At 45.4% G+C, this 17,906-nt stretch overlaps 1 protein-coding gene across 3 annotated transcripts in view; it reads right to left on the reverse strand.

The window, feature by feature from the left end:
* MOCOS (molybdenum cofactor sulfurase) overlaps positions 1-17,906 on the reverse strand; it is a 154,866-nt gene that overhangs the window by 22,401 nt on the left and 114,559 nt on the right. For all 3 annotated transcript variants that reach the window (XM_048511741.1, XM_048511740.1, XM_048511742.1), the window contains exon 9: positions 7,149-7,311. In XM_048511741.1, the coding sequence (XP_048367698.1) occupies positions 7,149-7,311 (163 nt within the window). The remainder of the gene's footprint in view (positions 1-7,148; positions 7,312-17,906) is intronic.

Consider the following 17,906-nt stretch of genomic DNA (forward strand, 5'->3'; position numbering starts at 1 on the left):
AACGGACGGACCTGTCCTTAGCTCCACAGGGAACATGCAAAGGCCTGACGCCCTGATTCCAGCCAGCTCATCCTGGACCTTCCTGAGATTTGATCTGAGATTGCAAATGCCTTAACAGTCCAGGTGCTCAGGAGCAGCAGCAGCAGAAGGCCATTGCTTTCACCTCCTGCATGTGAGCTCCCAAAGGCACCTGGTGGGCCACTGCGAGTAGCAGAGAGCTGGACTAGATGGACTCTGGTCTGATCCAGCTGGCTTGTTCTTATGTTCCTCCCCAAGCATCCGTTTAATGTGAAGCCTCCTGTCCACCTATCAAGAAACCGTCAACCACCTGAAGTGTCTTTGTTTAGTTCATTCTGACTGGGAACACCCCTGGTTCCAATATCACCAGTGCAGCCGAGACCTAATAAGAAGTTGGGTGCTCCCGGGTTTCAACCCAATCAAGTCTTTTTCCGAAGCATTGCTCCTTCCTGGAAATGGAACTCTGCTTTGTCGAAGGCTTTCGCGGCTAGGATCACTGGGGTATTGTGTGGTTTCCAGGCTGTATGGCCATGTTCTAGTACAGGGGTGGGCAATTATTTTTTCCATGGGGCCGCATAAGAAACAGAAAATATTGTGGAGGGCCGGGCCAAAAGGCAGGGGGGCGAGGCGTTTTTGAAAGCCCCGCAGAAACCAGCAGCCAAGGCAACCGGCTTCTGCGGGGCTTTCAAAGACGCCTCGCTCCCCAGCAAGGCAGGGGGGCCAGTCAGGGTCATCCGGCGGGCCGGATGTGGCCCCCGGGCCGTATAAAGCCCAGATCTGTTCTAGTAGCATTTTCTCCTGACGTTCCGCCTGCATCTGTGGCTGGCATCTTCAGAGGATCCTCTGAAGATGCCAGCCACAGATGCAGGCGAAACGTCAGGAGAGAATGCTGCTAGAACACGGCCAGACAGCCCGGAAACCACACAGCACCCCAAGAACTGTGCTTTGTTTCCGGAAAGTAGCCCCTCATTATTGCCACTTTTCCTACAAGTAGACCCTTGAAAATCCTGGGCTCTTTGTACTTGAGTGTCCTCCTCGTGCCCATGAGAAGTGCTGGCCGCTGTTGTTGGTTCTCCTTGGACTCTTCACTTTGGGAACAATAAATATCGCCTCCTCCTCGATAAACCTCCTCTATTCCCCTTTTTATATCCTGGGCTCCTCGAAAATCTGTGTCCATGTTTGCAGCTTGTGTGTGTATTTTTATTATTTTTTAAATTATTATTATTATTATTATTATTATTATTATTATTATTATTATTATTATTATTATTATTATTATTATTATTATTATTATTATTATTATTATTATTATTATTTTTACATACCGCCCTCCCCCTGAGGGCTCAGGGCGGTTCACAACAGGTTAAAACATACGTTAAAACATAATTTAAATACCAATTACATAAAAACAGAACCCATTAAAAAATGTGGACGGCGTCTGGCTACTCCCCTCCCCCCCCCCTTGTGCCCACGGGAGGCCAGATGACACGGTAGATGTATTTTTAACCAGGCTGGCCAAACGCCTGGCGGAACAGGTCCGTCTTGCAGGCCCTGTGGAAACTCTGTAAGTCCCGCAGGGCCCTGATCTCCCTAGGGAGCCTGTTCCACCAGGTAGGGGCCAGGGCTGAAAAGGCGTTTTCGTTGATGTCTTCCTCAGGAGAAGAACAATTTCATTCATTTTCTTTCTCACATTTCTTATATGCCATATAGATTTTCTATAAAATATAGATAAATAATGCTGGCAGGAACTGATGGGAATTATAGTCCATGAACATCTGGAGCACAATAGGATGGCCACCCCTATTATAAGCAGTTTGGTGGGCCAAAACACAAAATTTATCTGGCAGACCTTTGCTTCAGAAAAAAAAGCGATTTCTGTAAGTTACAAATCGAAACACAACAAATGCTTTTACAACCCATGTCTCTTTTTTCCCCTTTGTAATTTAAGGATCCTGTTTATCTTTGAATTTTGCCGGCATGTAGCCTTGGTTGCCATGCTAGGATGTTCCAGAACAGCCCTGGGACGTCACTGTTCAACTCTTAGGGCCTTTCCCCACTTACCTTCTGCTGCGCACTACTCTGGCCAAGTAGCGCGGGGTCCCGGGGCACCCCCCATTACAGGGGCGGCGACAACGCAGCTGCCCCGACGCTGCCGCTGTCGTGCCCCCTCAGCGCACGTCATTCCTGGCGCTGGAGAAAACAGTGCCTTTTGATGACCCCGCGCAGAGTGTGGGGTCGTGGGGAAGCCAGGGCGCACGCCAGAAATGACGCGCGCAGTGAGTAGCGCGCAGCGACGGTGGTAGAGGGAAAAGTGGGGAAAGGCCCTTAGACATCAAGGGAGAGGCTTTCATTGTGCCAGAAAACAGCCATAATTAAACCACGAATACAAAATCCGGTTAATGTCTGAACATTTCCCCTCAGTTAGCACCGCTGATGGCAGGGCCTTGGGAACATGCCCAGTTGTGCCTGTCCTGGCATCTCCTGAAATTGTTTCAGCCCCTCCCCTCCCCAGCCCCCATGACACACACTCCCTCTTTGGGGATTGCAGGGTCTGCGGTTGTGTCGTGCAAACGGTTCAGGCGGTTAATTTGCCCTGTAAGATTTTTTTTTCAATTAGCAACATCCAGAAATCGTCCATATTTCCTCCTTAACTCATTAACCAATGCAGTATTTATGTTTCCTCTGTTATTTTTTATTCCAGATGGGGAAATTATAGCTGACGCTGCTGGAGTTGATTTTTTTTCTCGTTGTGTTGAACTCTGAGAAAGTATCTGGGTGAACATTACGGGGGAAAAACACTCTTTATTTATAGCTTTGCATCCTACATGCTTCTGATTTTGCCTAGTGATCCCCCCCCCCAAAATTAAAAGATTTCTATTTCCTATCTCTGATTATGTTTTTATCACCCCAGTGTCTATCTCCTGCAGTTGTTACCCAAATTAGTCCGGTCTGTTCCCTTCAATTTGGGGAATTAGCGGGGACAGACCTTGCGATTCGAGAGGGGGTCACTGGGGAAATCTGCACCAGTTCATACCGAGTCAGATCCCCTTAGAAATCTGCACAAAAACCAGAAGCAAGAAGAAGGATTTTACAGTTAAGGATTAAAAATCCTCCCCATATTGCCCCAGTAGGCCCCTCCGCTCCTCGGAGGAGGACCTACTCGTGATCCCTGGCCCAAAAATGATCAGGCTGGCCTGAGGCGTTCGAGAGACTTACTTTGATTGATTCTATAAGTTGTTATCAACGTGGATATAATTTATGAACTGGATATTGAACTTTGGTTTCTACATAAAAATTTGAAATATATTTATTGGGTGTAAATAGAACCCAATTCTTAGTTGGTTAAACCATGGTTATGGTCTTATTTTTGAATGTTATATACTCATACCTTATGAATTGTTACACTAAAATCTGTTGAAAAGAAATCATTTTACATATTATATTGGCTAAGTGCAACCTCCGTTTAAGTGTGTGACGCGTTTTTTGCTTTCCACCCCTGGCTTATAACAAGTGAGGGAGGCTGCACAACATTGAGGTGAACCCGCTGAATAAATCACATGTCCTCTGACATGTGTGTGAAGGATGTATAGTTTCCCCTCCCTAAATGACATTACTGATTTGCCTTGTTCACAAAGTATTAGTAGCATTGCTGAACGAGCAGTATTTTTTTTCCTTAAAAACCTCTGCAAGAGGCAGGACGGGAAATTGCATACTTCGGTTAAGTAAGACAGTAACTCACTTAGATGCGTTAAGTTGTAAACCAGAACACGGCTTCAGCCTGGCTGCTGCGAAAATGGGGAAATGTATTATTTAGGCCCGTTTGGGGGCTGAACATTTAAGGTTGTATTACACATACTACGGGAAAATAAGAACAGTATCTCACACCAAATGGTGAAGGTTTCATTTGAGCAAGGCATCACAGAGTCCCTGATTCCATAGCCCCTGATTCCGTTTTGAATGTTGAGGATGGGACTCTTTAGTTTGGAGAGGAGACTTCTGAGGGGAGATATGATTGAAGTCTATAAAATTATGCATGGGGTAGAAAATGTTGACAGAGAGGAATTTTTCTCTCTTTCTCACAATACTAGAACCAGGGGGCATCCATTGAAAATGCTGGGGGGAAGAATTAGGACTAATAAAAGGAAACACTTCTTCACGCAACGTGTGATTGGTGTTTGGAATATGCTGCCACAGGAGGTGGTGAGGGCCACTAACCTGGATAGCTTTCAAAGGGGCTTGGACAGATTTATGGAGGAGAAGTCGATCTATGGCTCCCAATCTTGATCCTCCTTGATCTCAGATTGCAAATGCCTTAGCAGACCAGGTGCTTGGGAGCAGCAGCAGCAGAAGGCCATTGCTTTCCCATCCTGCATGTGAGCTCCCAAAGGCACCTGGTGGGCCACTGCAAGTAGCAGAATGCTGGACTAGATGGACTCTGGTCTGATCCAGCAGGCTAGTTGTTATGTTCTTATGTTCTTATGATGAGCTGTGAAATATATGAAGCAATTGAGGGGGGGTCCTTATAACCGCAGTCGCTCAAGTAAGTACAGCTGGTAGGCCGGGACTCTGTGAGCGACTCCTTTTTACTGCTCTTTCTACTGCTCTGATTCTACCCCTTTGATGCACAGATTCCTACCCTCAGGGAATCTTCCCGCCCTCCTCTCACCCTCCATCTTGCAACTACGAGAGCAGCAAACGTTTTCTTGCATCTCCATCGTAGTTGAGGTCGGTTTACAATGCTATCTCCGCTCTACCCAACCTAGAATGGAGTTCCTCGTACTGAAAAAACTCCCATTAGTTTCCTTTTAAAAGGGCTCTGTGTGAACTTTATTTCTTCAGCAGCAACCTAGGGCAAATTCTGCCAAGCCATCTGCACGCTGCGAAATCTGTCGCACACAACTATTTCCCCCACCTCTATCTGGAAGGGTTCCCTCGTGCTCATGTTTCTGTCCCTCTTGCCTGGCAAAAGTGCCACATATTCCCAGAGGTATAATCCCCCCCCCCCATGGGGTGGGAACTAAGGTTGCCAACCTCCAAACAAGGCCTGGAGATCTCCCGGCATTACACCTGCTCTCCGGATGGTATTCCTCCGGTACCAGTCCAATGTGGCACTCCACCCCTACTCATTCGATCCCCCTCTGCTGCCCAGGTGGAGAGCAACACACTCAAGGTTCTGTCCTGCCTGCAGACCCACAGCTTCCTGGTGAACCGAGACAAGAGGTCTCTCATTTCCACTCAGAGACTGGAGCATCTGGGGGTCATCATCGACTACCAGGTTCACTAGTAATTTGGAGAAGACGTGAGGGGTCGAGGAGAGGCCGAATTGTAGCATTTTGAACTGATAGTGATAGGCATTGACGCAGAACCCCAAGAACTTGGTATGCCTCTGGGAACTGTGGCAGGCTATCTGTCCCCTTGAGTTCATTCCATTTGTTGTATTACTTTTGTTGTATTACATTTGTTGTATTACTTTGACTCGGCTCCAGAGGTGGGATCCAACCAGTTCTCACCACTTCTCTAGGAGTGGTTACTAATTTTTTCTGAGTGCCAAGAAGGGGTTACTAAAGCAACCTCCCTGCCCAATAGGGACTGGAGGTGCGTGTGTGCGGCGGCGCCACTGTTGGAATCCCACCACTGTCGGAACCTGTTATTAAAATTTTTGGATCCCACCACTGCTCGGCTCCTTGATAAATTCCTGGATAACTGAAACCAGTAATCCTTCTTTGGATGCTCCCTGAGCAAAGACCTATTTCAGCTAGGTTTGTCAACTCTGGGTTGGGAAATTTCTAGGACTGCAGAAGGATTCAACGCCATAGAGACCACGCTTCATAGCAGCTTTTTGGTCCAAGGGAACTGATTTCTGCGGTCTAGAAACAGGATTTTCTTTTAGGGGGAGGCCCTAATTAGAAATTAAAATCCAATCCATATCATTTTGTTTCCCTTTTTCTAAAGTGTATCCCTCAACCACCTTGTTTGCAATGGATTTCTTTCAGCAAGACCCTGACATTAATCAGTACATTCAGAAAATTGCTAGCCCCTGGCCCTTACAGATCAGTACAATCATATGTGCATAGTATTGGAAAGTCCCACTGACAGTTCATTAGAATATTATGATCAGCATTTTGGGGGAGGACTTTGCACAGGTCTCTTCCCCCCAAGCCCATCATGGTCCTGACAACCTGGATCTTCCAGATTTCGCTAAACTAGTGAACACAACAGCCCCCTTTTCAGTGGCGTAGGAGGTTAAGAGCTCATGTATCTAATCTGGAGGAACCGGGTTTGATTCCCAGCTCTGCTGCCTGAGCTGTGGAGGCTTATCTGGGGAACTAGATTAGCCTGTACACTCCCACACACGCCAGCTGGGTGACCTTGGGCTAGTCACAGCTTCTCGGAGCTCTCTCAGCCCCACCTACCTCACAGGGTGTTTGTTGTGAGGGGGGAAGGGCAAGGAGATTGTAAGCCCCTTTGAGAGAAAGGGGGGATATAAATCCAAACTCCTCCTCCTCCTCCTCCTCCTCTTCGTCGTCGTCGTCGTCGTCTTCTTCTTCTTCTTCTTCTTCTTCTTCTCTTTCTTCAAATTTTGTGTGTTGAATATACGAATATACAAGAAATACTTCTAGTGCACAAGGCTGATGTTATTACTGAGAAAACAGACAGCTCAACTGCAGAGGTCTGTCTATACTCTCCTATCCTAAATCCTTTGGAACAGGAGTGGGATAGCTGAGTTTTTTTCGCTTCTACTTCCAAGAAAAGCCTATTTACACTGCAAATGCCTGCCCATTTTATACTGCTTCAAATGGTTCTGGTTTCTCCCAAAGGATCTTGGAAATGGTACTCTGGTGAAGTGCTCAGAATTCTCTCCAAGAATTCTAGATTTCCCCTCAAAGATGCAGTTTCCAGGGCACTACTGCCATAACACAGACATATCACTAGTGATTCTGCAAAGGACGGCCAAAGAGCCTCTCAGAACTTTTTGTTTTTGACCACCACAGAGCTGAAAGTCACTATTTCTTCCACACGTCCTCAAATTCTCTGCTGGAACTTTCTGGGAATAACAGCAATGAGGGACATTATAAGTTTCACTGTCGCCTTCCACGGGTAACACACAGAGGATATCTTAGCACTCTCACCTTCAGCCTTGATGGTCATCACATTTATCTCTAGGTCAATCTGGGGTTGTACAAAGCACAATCTTGGCTCCTGCTTCTGTGTGATGCACACTCCATTTTGATTCACAACCATCCAGCTCCGGTCGTACAGCAAGCCTTGGTTTCCAACGGGCCACTGTGCAACCTGAGATGGGGAGAAGAAGAAAGAGAAAGTTGGAGCCCAGTGGAACCTTAAAGGCCAGAAGTATTGATCCCAGCATAAGGTTTCCTGAGTTAGAACTCACTTAATCAGATGCACTGTATCTCATGTATGCAATGACCTTCACTTTAGAGTATAGATTAGGTGCGGCGCCCCCTAGTGTAGGGTTGGCCTCAGGATCAAGGGAGGAGGTCTCAGGTGCTGCCTCGCCCTCGCGGCACACGAGGTTCCCTCAGCTTTAGGAAACCTAGACAGAGTCCTTTTCATTGGCTGTTTTCTTCAGGCCTTTCATCCTCCCTGCCATCCACCCCCCTTCTGTCTTGGGTCCCGATCAGGGCCTCAGGGCCAGGGCCGAGCCTGTCCTTAGGAACAGGCCCGCTTTGCCCTGCAGGCCCTATTCCACCCCAAGACCCTACAGAGGTCTTTCCCACATTCTCATTTTCCTCACTTCTAAGTTCCTGTTTCTTCATGGGTGTTCAGTTCCACACATATTTTGCTCCCACTAATTAATGATTTAATACAATACAAGATACATATCTATATCTATCTATATCTATATCTATATCTATATCTATATAGATAGATAGATAGATAGAGAGAGAGAGAGAGAGAGAGAGAGAGAGAGAGAGAGAGAGAGAGAGAGATTTGCCATCGTCACATGGCACTCCCTAGAGGAGTTTTCAGGGCAAGAAACATTCAGAGGTGGTTTGCCATTGCCTGCCTCTGGGTCAAACCCCCCGAATTCCTTGGATTCTCATCCCAATACTTGCCATGGTTGACTCTTAGCTGATGCTTAGGTTCTGACGAGATCAGGCCAGCCTAGGCTATCCAGGCCAAGCCTGGTATAAATCACCTGTAGTTTAAATTTGCAGGGAGATACAATGGACTTAAACCTGTGTTATATTGAATCAACCACTAGAGGGAGCAAAACACACACAGAACTAGAAAAAACCCAGGAAAAGAAGAAGTTAGAAGTGAGGAAAATGTGGAAAAGCCCAGACACACATTTGAAGAACATCGGTCCTACCCGCATTACCTCTGCAAAAGGAACTAAGGCAGTCGAAGAACAAGCCTTTACTTCCCTCCCATCCTTTAGCATTCGTCCATTTTTCTGTTTGGCATCCGAGCAAAATACCAGGAACCTAACATTTCTATCCTTCTTTTAGTAAAAATCACATTGAGTTAATCAAAAAAATTTTAACAAATGATGCAAAAAACTGTAGCACAGCATTAGCTCTACAGCGTCGACGTAGCTAGAGCAACCCTACGCCAATAATTTTACAGGAATATTTTTACAAAGCTTGTAGAGATGAGATCAACAGAAAGGCTGACTGATTCACAGTGCCAACCAAAGAACACTTTCCTTGGAGTAAACTCCATTAAACAGACTTAATTCTATTTTGGATTGTTCTCTGAATCAGGGAAGTATAAAGAGAATACTGTCACAATGCCTTTTAACTAGAGACCCGTAAACAGTTAAACATTCCAGCGGATTCCAGTGTCCGCTAAAGTATTCATTGCATTTAAGATTAAATACTCTTTTATTTATACATTCTGGAGTAAAGTCCTAGAATGTGACTAGCTTGAAATCTGCTTCCGTGCTACAGTTATGAATGTTTAAAATTTACTTTTTTCCATTTTGCAGTATTTGCAATGCAAAATTCATGGGCATCAAACTTTTATGCTTCTAAATGCATATATAAGACAACATCCCATACTTGAGCAACCAATGATTCTCTTTATTTTCTCTCAATCGCTTCAATGAGGTGAATGCCTGCTATTCTGGAACATCCTGAAAAATATTGTCTCTCACTGTGGTGGGAAGGTAAGAACATAAGAACATAAGAACTAGCCTGCTGGATCAGACCAGAGTCCATCTAGTCCAGCATTCTGCTACTCGCAGTGGCCCACCAGGTGCCTTTGGGAGCTCACGTGCAGGAGGTGAAAGCAATGGCCTTCTGCTGCTGCTGCTCCCGAGCACCTGGTCTGCTCAGACATTTGCAATCTGAGACCAAGAAGGATCAAGATTGGTAGCCAGAGATCGACTTCTCCTCCATCAATCTGTCCAAGCCCTTTTTAAAGCTTTCCAGGTTAGTGGCCATCACCACCTCCTGTGGCAGCATATTCCAAACACCAATCACACGTTGCGTGAAGAAGTGTTTCCTTTTATTAGTCCTAATTCTTCCCCCCAGCATTTTCAATGAATTCCCCCTGGTTCTAGTATTGTGAGAAAGAGAGAAAAATTTCTCTCTGTCAACATTTTCTAGCTGGCTGGAAGTGCTGGCTGGAAGTGCATCCCTTTGAAAGTCTCAGTTTCCTGTAATATGTTTTTCAAAAAATATTTTTGCTACCAAAAAGGGTGGCGTAAATCTTGTGTGCCCACGGCCTTTCCTTCTCCCCTGGCCCCTGCGCCACCGATTGCTTTGTTGGAGGCAGTGAAGTGCCAGCATCAGAGTGGGATCCAGCAGGTCCTCACAGGTTCCCGAGAGTAGGTTACTAATTATTTGTGTGTGCCGAGAGGGGGTTAATAATGGGTGATTTTGCCACGTGATTTTTGCCTTAGTTACGCCCCTCCTCTCAGCAGTAGCATGCAGAACTTGAAGCAGTCCAGCAGGAGGTGCACCGGCGTGCGTGGCAGCCTGCGCCTGCGTGCATTCGTTTCCCGCCCAAGGACCAGCGCAGCGGCTGCGTCCTTGCCACAGCCCCGCCCAGGAATGCCCCGCCCCTGCATCCCTGGCCACTGCTCTACCTCCACTCCCTTTGGATTGGGCTGTTAGCATTTGTCATTTCACACTGTTCTGCGAAGGGTTGGATGGACCTTTGGCACTCCCAAGCATCCTCATCCACGACCACGAAGTCAACTACAGAACTTCTTCGGAGCTCATCTTGGACTTTGGTGGCAGTGGTAATGTGTCTGTGTGGGGGAGGGTCTCATTTGCCTCCTGCGTTACTGCAGTAGACTCTTAAGGCCCCTTCTGCACATACCAAATAATGCACTTTCGATCCACTTTGAAGCTGGATTTTACTGTGTGGAAGAGCAAAATCCACTTTAAAACAATTGTGAAAGTGGATTGAATGTGCATTGTTTTGTATGTGCGGAAGGGGCCAAAGATGGGCTATAAAAGCCATGATTCACCCACCCTCAGAGACTGGCAGCAACGCTGTGGATCTGGGAGGTCACATCCAGATCATGGCATGCCACCTGCCCCCCCCGCCCCCCCCCCCCGCCAGCTGCTGCCTATTTGGAATCCCCACGTGGCCTCTTGTTTGGAATCCCCACGTGGCCCCCCAACGGCCCCCCAACTTATCAGCACAAACAGGAACTTGTCAGGTAAAGCACAAAATGATCTCCATTCATCTGTGTTCTGCAACCATGTGTTTTGGACGGTGTTTTCCCCTGGGTTGTGGGTGAAAATTTTATTAGTACTTAAATAGCTTCACATCACACAGAACATGAAAAGGAGTCACAGAAAAGCAATGTACATTTTCCATAAGGTCTTCCAGTTGCATCTGCACGGAGCATTAACATTTAAAGAAATGGCTACTTGCTCTTTAACAACATATGTAAAATTGGATCTTTATAACACTGGGTGAAGTACTATGGTTTCAGTAAAAAGGTCCGATAAGGCGAATTCCTATTGATTTAAGTTTATAAGTCACTGACTTTGTGTTTTCTTTACTTCTGTATATTTGTTTATATGAGATAAATAAGAACTACATAGGGAAAAAAAGGGGGGGGGGGAATCCCCAGAAGACAACCCCGGAGGTGAAGGAAGGAAGTTACAGACAACTACCGACCTGGAAGCACGCCACGGAAGTTGAACTTGGCTTTTAAATAAAAGAAAGAAGAAAGGACTATGTAGAGTCTCAGTTAGAGACACGTACAAAGTTATTTTAATTTTAACTAATTTAGGAGATAGGAAAGAATGTATAAGGAGATATAAGAAATATGTTGATATTGTTATTCTTTCGATATATCCTCCTGTAATGTTGTTCAATTATTTTAACCTAATAAAAAGTATTCTGAAAAAAAAAGAGAGTTACTACTGATAAAACTTCACATTTATCCCTACTGGATTTTATTCTAACAACGCCCTCACCTTCAAAACTACCAATCACATTTTTTTTCTGATTTGTTTTTTTTCCATGCTTTTTTCTGCTTTATCCTTTGATCTATCAAGGGTTTGCAATTGTCCAAAAATGTAACTACATTCTTTTCTTTCGGTAACAAAGGGAGTTTGGCCACCTCTGCTAACATTAATGGATTGGCAGACGGTGTTTTCCCGTGGGCCAATGGAAAATGTTGCTGGCCTCCAAGGGAAGAGGAGTGCTGACAAAATCCTTGGTGCGTTAAGGAAGGGAGTTTGCGCCAGGGAAGGGAAAGGAAGGAATACGGGTGCAGCGTGTGTGCATTCAATGCCAGCACCCAAGCTGATGATGATGATGAAACCTTTAATGGCATATATATATATATTATACAATGGAAATTAAAATTGGCTGATAAAAAAGTTTTTAAAAAACAAGCACCATGAGAGCTGAAATATTAAGCCACTGAATTGGGATTGAGTCTGCTAAGCATTTGGGAACGTTCAGTGATGACAACACACAAGAATCTAGCAGTTTGTTCGATGGTAACAGTTGAGTTGCTGTCTAACAAGAACACGGTTTTGACAGCATCTGTAGTGTTGCCTAGAGCAGCTAAGAGAGGGTTAAGTAGTCTTTCCCGCTCTACAGCATATAAAGGGCAATATAATAGAACATGATGGATGGTTTCTTCAAGACCAGGATTGCAGGTGCAAGATCTATCGGAGGATGGAAGATGGTGCTCTCTGTTGTATCGTCTGGTAGAAGGAAGAACATTGCATCTGGCTAAGGTGACAGCGCGTCTCAGAGTGGGCTCATGTAGAAGATGTAGATAGTGAGCAGGAGTGGGAAAACGAGGCAAAATATGCAGATGGATTGGAGAGCAGGTTTTATTTGCTTGTGCAAATAGTAGGTAGTCCTGCTCAAATTAGCAGTCTCATTAGCAGTCATAAGAACCTCTCATTAGCAGTCATAAGAAGAAGATCATCAAGGGACACAGCTAGGTCTTGCAACTTATTGGTTATATGAATCCACCACTCCGTCGAGACCAAATAAGAGAGCGTGTTTGAGGTAAAGCTGAGCTGGCCGTCGTGAAAACAGATGCGTAGCCAGAACCTAAAAGTGCAGCACCAGGCTATGGTTTCCAACAGGTGTTGGCCAGCTTCCAAACACAAGGCTGCATAGGGTACGGAGCGAGGGGTTCCAAAGATCTTATACAGGAACCTAGATTGAATTCGCTCGGCTTCAGTGTTCCATACCCAGCACCCAAGCTGTTAACCAGAATTACTGGGAGCCAAAGATAAACTTCTCCACTCAGGTATTCAGCTCTGCTTCCCCAATTCAGAGAAAATTAGTTGTGCCCAAGTGTCCTTATAAGTCAACATAATTACTTTTTTCTATTGATGCTAATGAAACAAGTTTGTCTCTTTCTGGATTGGGCCCTTTGGCTTATTCCATTGCTAAAAGCCAGCCTTGCTGCAACATTATTCAAAAATGTGTTTTGTATTCGTGTACGAGTTCCCAAACCCCTTCAGGCAAAGCTGTCCGTAAAGAACCTTTGCTTAATTTTGATTGTGCAAATTTGTCCCAATAATTCTGTGTGGTCTTGGTCTTCCGAGGCAACAAATATGTCCGGTTTACAAACTAGATGCCAAAGCCCACTGATGATTTTAGCTTGGATGAACAGATGCAGAAAGGATTAATTCACTCACAGGGGAGAGGACAATAATCAAGATTTGCACAGAAAAAAGGAAAATCGGTATCTGACAAGTGTCCTGTTTCGCCAAGTGGAAGTCAAAAATACTGGAAGCTACTACAGTTTAGAGAGTACATATCTCACCTGTTTGGGAGGGGAACGTTTCTAGGCACAGTTTAAATTGCTGGGTTACCTTTATGGTACCATAGATCGAAATATTCAAAAGTGCAAGTGCTCTATTATAAATCTGGCAGTTAATTAAAATCCGCTACGGAGACCCTATGCTGCATGCTCTGCCATCCGAGGTTTGGTGGATAACCACCAGAGACAGGGGATGGCTTTTCAGTGGGGATGGTTGGATTTTGGAATTCTCATTAAGTACCAGCTTACAAAGGATAAAATCACTTCCCATTTTTCACCTTTTCTTGGCCTAGTCATGGACCCCACTGTTGTTCATGCGCTGCTTTCCTGCTTCCTGCCTTGGATAGATCATAAATTTATTTTTATGATTTTATCACGGACATTTCGTCTTGATTTCACAGTTTGCCCTTTTAATTCTGCAGTCGCGCTTCTGGAGATATGAGCATTTGCTCACGGCGCATGTTGCTGATATTGGGTTTCACTGATGCTTTATCAACAACTAATGATGATGACTGGAAGTCACCTCCGAAACTGTTCTGCTCACAGTGAGGGATAAAAATATTTTAAATTCATAAATAGACATTAAACATGCTATTATTAGGGAAAATTCACTGAACCACAATACAGAATTAAGGGTAAGCTATCCAGTGGTGGGATCCAAAAATTTTAGTAACAGGTTCCCGTGGTGGTGGGATTCAAACTGTGGCGTAGCGCCAATGGGGCTGGGTGGGGCACGACGGGGGCGTGGCCGGGCATTCCAGGGGCGTGGCATTCCTGGGTGGGGCTGTGGCAAGGACGCAGCCGTTGCACCCGGTCCTTGAGCGGGAAACGAATGCACGCAGGCGCAGGCTGCCACGCGCCGCGCCCGGTGCACCTCCTGCTAGACTGCTTCCAGTTCTGCGCGCTACTGCTGAGAGGAGGGGCGTAACTAAGGCAAAAATCACGTGGCAAAATCACCAATTAGTAACCCCCTCTCGGCACACACCAATAATTAGTAACCTACTCTCGGGAACCTGTGAGAACCTGCTGGATCCCACCTCTGAAGCTATCCCACAAAAGACAAAAAAAAAAATGCAAACTTCTTATGGAAGAACGCTTTGTAGTGCAAGGAGGGGAGATGTACTATTTGCTGGGAAGTTTCATTTGAATGGGCCCAGCAAAGCTTGATGCAATTTCCTAGAGCCTATAAGACACAGCTGTTCCGCCAAATTTATGGTTGAGGCAGCCACAGTATCCATCTAACTGGCCTCTCCTCCAGAGATGTATCGGGGGGGGGGGAATGGCACCTGGAGACAACCCCTTCTCCCGGTGCCACCCCATCCCCGTGCCCCCCTGCTTGGGGGTGTGGCTTGGGGTGCCACGCCCTACCCCACAGCCTACACAGAGGCCGGGGGCGTGTCTCGGGTGGGGCCACTCAATGCCAAGTCCCGCCCCCCCATGCAGTCCAGCGGAGCCTGGGGAGGCCCAAAGCCGGCCTGAGGGAAGGCCTAGGGGGGCGCAGGGGGGGTTGCTGAGCCAGCCTGCAGGGAGGTGGGGGGCAGGACAGTGGCATGTGGATGTGGTGCATGCCTTTTGGTCACGTGGGGGGTGCCTGGCCACCCCCTGCCCCCGGCATCCATGCAGGCCAAGCCAAAAGCCGGCCTGCATAAAAACGAGGGGGCGGGGCTCAGTGGCATGCAGCTGGGGCGCACGACTTTTGGTTCAATGGGGGGCACCTGGCACCCCCCTACGTGGCCAAAAGGCATGCGCCCGGGGACATCCCATGCCCCTATAGACCGTATATTTCTGCTCCCCTCCTCCTCTAACCCTCTCTTTTTCTTTTTTTATTGTCATGAATGTGATTTTAGGGGATTTAGCTTAATTTTTATTGTTATTCCTTACTTGAGTCATGCTGCCACATTATAATTGTGGGATTTTATGTATTGTATTGTTGTTTAATCAATGCCTTGCACTGCTCTGAGACTATTTGGAGAAAGGGAGGCCTATAAACTGAATAAACCAAATGAATTAAACTATGGCAGAATGTTTTACGCCATATCGCTGCACTATAAATAAGATCTGCCTGTGTCTAGCAGTGCTGTCCTCAGCAGAGTTACTCTTCAGTCTTAACAACTTTAATGGACTTGGAAGGGAGTAACTCTGTTTAGGATTGCACTGTGGGTCATGTATATTTGTTTAATTTAAACAATTCAGACACACTACTTTTCTTACCCCAAAACCTGGGCTACCTCCTGCAAAATGTTCATCAACACCATCTTTTTAAAATTCAGAATGTGCATGGCCCCCTAAGCGGTGGGTTTTTTTTTCAAAACTAAGAATTCTGCCCCTAGAACCAGCAATTTTATGCAAATGCGCGTCATTTGCATTTCAGTGCCTTTGGCAGATGTATTTCTGTTTCATGAAAACTTTGGATTGAACCTGCTGCCTCCTGTGAATTAAGTACTGCATTCATCGTGCAAGATTAATGTGTTATTTACACTTAACAAAAATATGTCACTGCCTATTAGATCTAACATTTTCCTATTACATTTTACTTTAAGCTGCCAGGCAGCTAAAAACCTTATTATTAAATGGAATATGTTTTAAATGCATCTGAGCAGTCAATAGGTCTGACCTCAATTTTCATTCTGATCTGGGACTGAGACCCACACCAGGAGGTTTTCCAAAAGGGAGCTATAATAATATTGACATCCATTAAAGCGCTGCAAAATACGTTGAAGGAAAGTTGGATTCTAGGACAGCCTGTGGACCGTCCACTTGTTCCATCAGAGGTGTTCAAAAAAAATGGGAGAAAAGCCACACACAAGGTGCCAGTGTTATTAACTGACCAAAATAAATGATAAAAAGCAATTAAAGTCTGCAGAGCGAACGTTCAGATAGTACCACAATGCATAAATGTCGTATTTCTGTTGCAAATAGATATTTTAACAATAACATTTCTTTGTAATGCAAATCAGCACCCTCTCAATTACACCATGTTAATCAAGTGTCTCTTCAATTGCCATACATCCACCTCTGCCATGTCGGTGAATACAAGCATGCTAATTACAGAATTATTATGTAGGTAGGCAGTAAGAACACCAGCTATTCATATCTATGCAAGGTGGTGATATTCTGTAGAACCATCAAAAATAAACGCAGCAATAATGACGCGGTGCTTTACCTTTTAACACTTACTTTGCATCTCAGTCCAGTGGAAATGCCTTTGAAATATCCAACTGTTTACATAGTCAGTCGCCTTGGGACAATAGCTCATATAATCAATTCGCCCATTTATGTATTATTTCAAGGGGATGTTACCGCGGGGTAACGTTTTTAGAAACTTTTAAGCCAAAAAGCTCAAGCTGACAAAGAATAAAATTAAAGAAATAATTTTGATGTAACCTGTCTTTATCCTATAAAAACGGGAGACCTCAGCCATTTTGGTGTGGCTCCTCTGATGCTAACTTGCCCTTTGTTGAGATGCAGACAAAATTAAAAGAAATAATTTTATTCGGACCAGCATAAAGAACAAGATAGCATCAGAGGAACCACTCTTCGAAATGGCTGAGGTCTCATTCTATAAGGCTGGAGACAGGTTACATCAAAAGAGTACCATTGGAAGGAATTACACCCAAAGTACAACCCTTAGCAGTCAATCACCCAAGAGGGAGGAGATCTTCCCCCTACCCAAAACATTTTAAACATGCAGATGCCCTCATTGGAGGATGTCAGTAATTCACACTTCTGACGTCCTGTGAACTAGGACCTAGCATCACCTTATCAGTATTGTTCTCAGTTGCCCCACTTATCTAAACAAAGAGCCTAAACATTTGGCTGTGTTCTGGTTTGTATCAGAAAAAGGACAGACTTATGGTGCCAGTGAGGACAACAAGACCTAAAAGAAAACATAATTTAAAATCTCCTAAATTCCAAAGGGTGAGTTAGAACAAAGGGTGTTCACCAAGGCTATGAATTTCTGGTTAGTGAGAGAAAGAAGGGCAACGTGCAAAAGGCCTACATGCCTTTTGTTTAACAGCTTATGGCTGACAGCACAAAATTACAAGGAAAAGAAATAATAGAGAGAACTATCTTTTCTATAAGGATTTGAAGAATCTTTTCAAACAAAATCTGTGCCTACAGGGAGAGTTAAAGTTGGAGGGAAAAAAATCACACACACCCCAGGCAAGATCTGGAGCTCCTGCCAGTTCTCCTTCATCAGTGGATAAAGGACTATACCAGTGATACTCCATGTGCCACATGTGGTTCTTCTGAGCACTGCCAGAGAAACAGGCACGTGCCCCGTGCATCAGGAAAGCGGGCAAATCCATTGCTAGGTAAGCCTTGTAGTTGGCAGGTGGTTTCCACCTTGAAATACTGCTGCCAGAGAAACAGGTAAGCTGTACATTTCCCTGGAGCTCAGATAATGAGCTCAGAAAATGCGGCTCTTGATAGTAATTGTGAATGTGGCTCTCTGTGGCCCACTCTGCACGGGCCATTAAACACAGGTTTAGAACAGGGAGAAATCTGTTAGGGGGGGGGCACTTCGCACAGATCCCGCCCCTAAAGCGAGCCTGCCCTGTGCTATTTTCCCCCAACCGGGTTTTTTGAGAATCACACTATTTGTGAGTCTTTTGAAAAATCCCAGGTTGCAGCCGCTCGCAAGCAAACAGCTGGGCGG

The sequence above is a fragment of the Sphaerodactylus townsendi genome, linkage group LG11, assembly GCF_021028975.2.
Source record: "Sphaerodactylus townsendi isolate TG3544 linkage group LG11, MPM_Stown_v2.3, whole genome shotgun sequence".
NCBI lineage: Eukaryota > Metazoa > Chordata > Lepidosauria > Squamata > Sphaerodactylidae > Sphaerodactylus > Sphaerodactylus townsendi.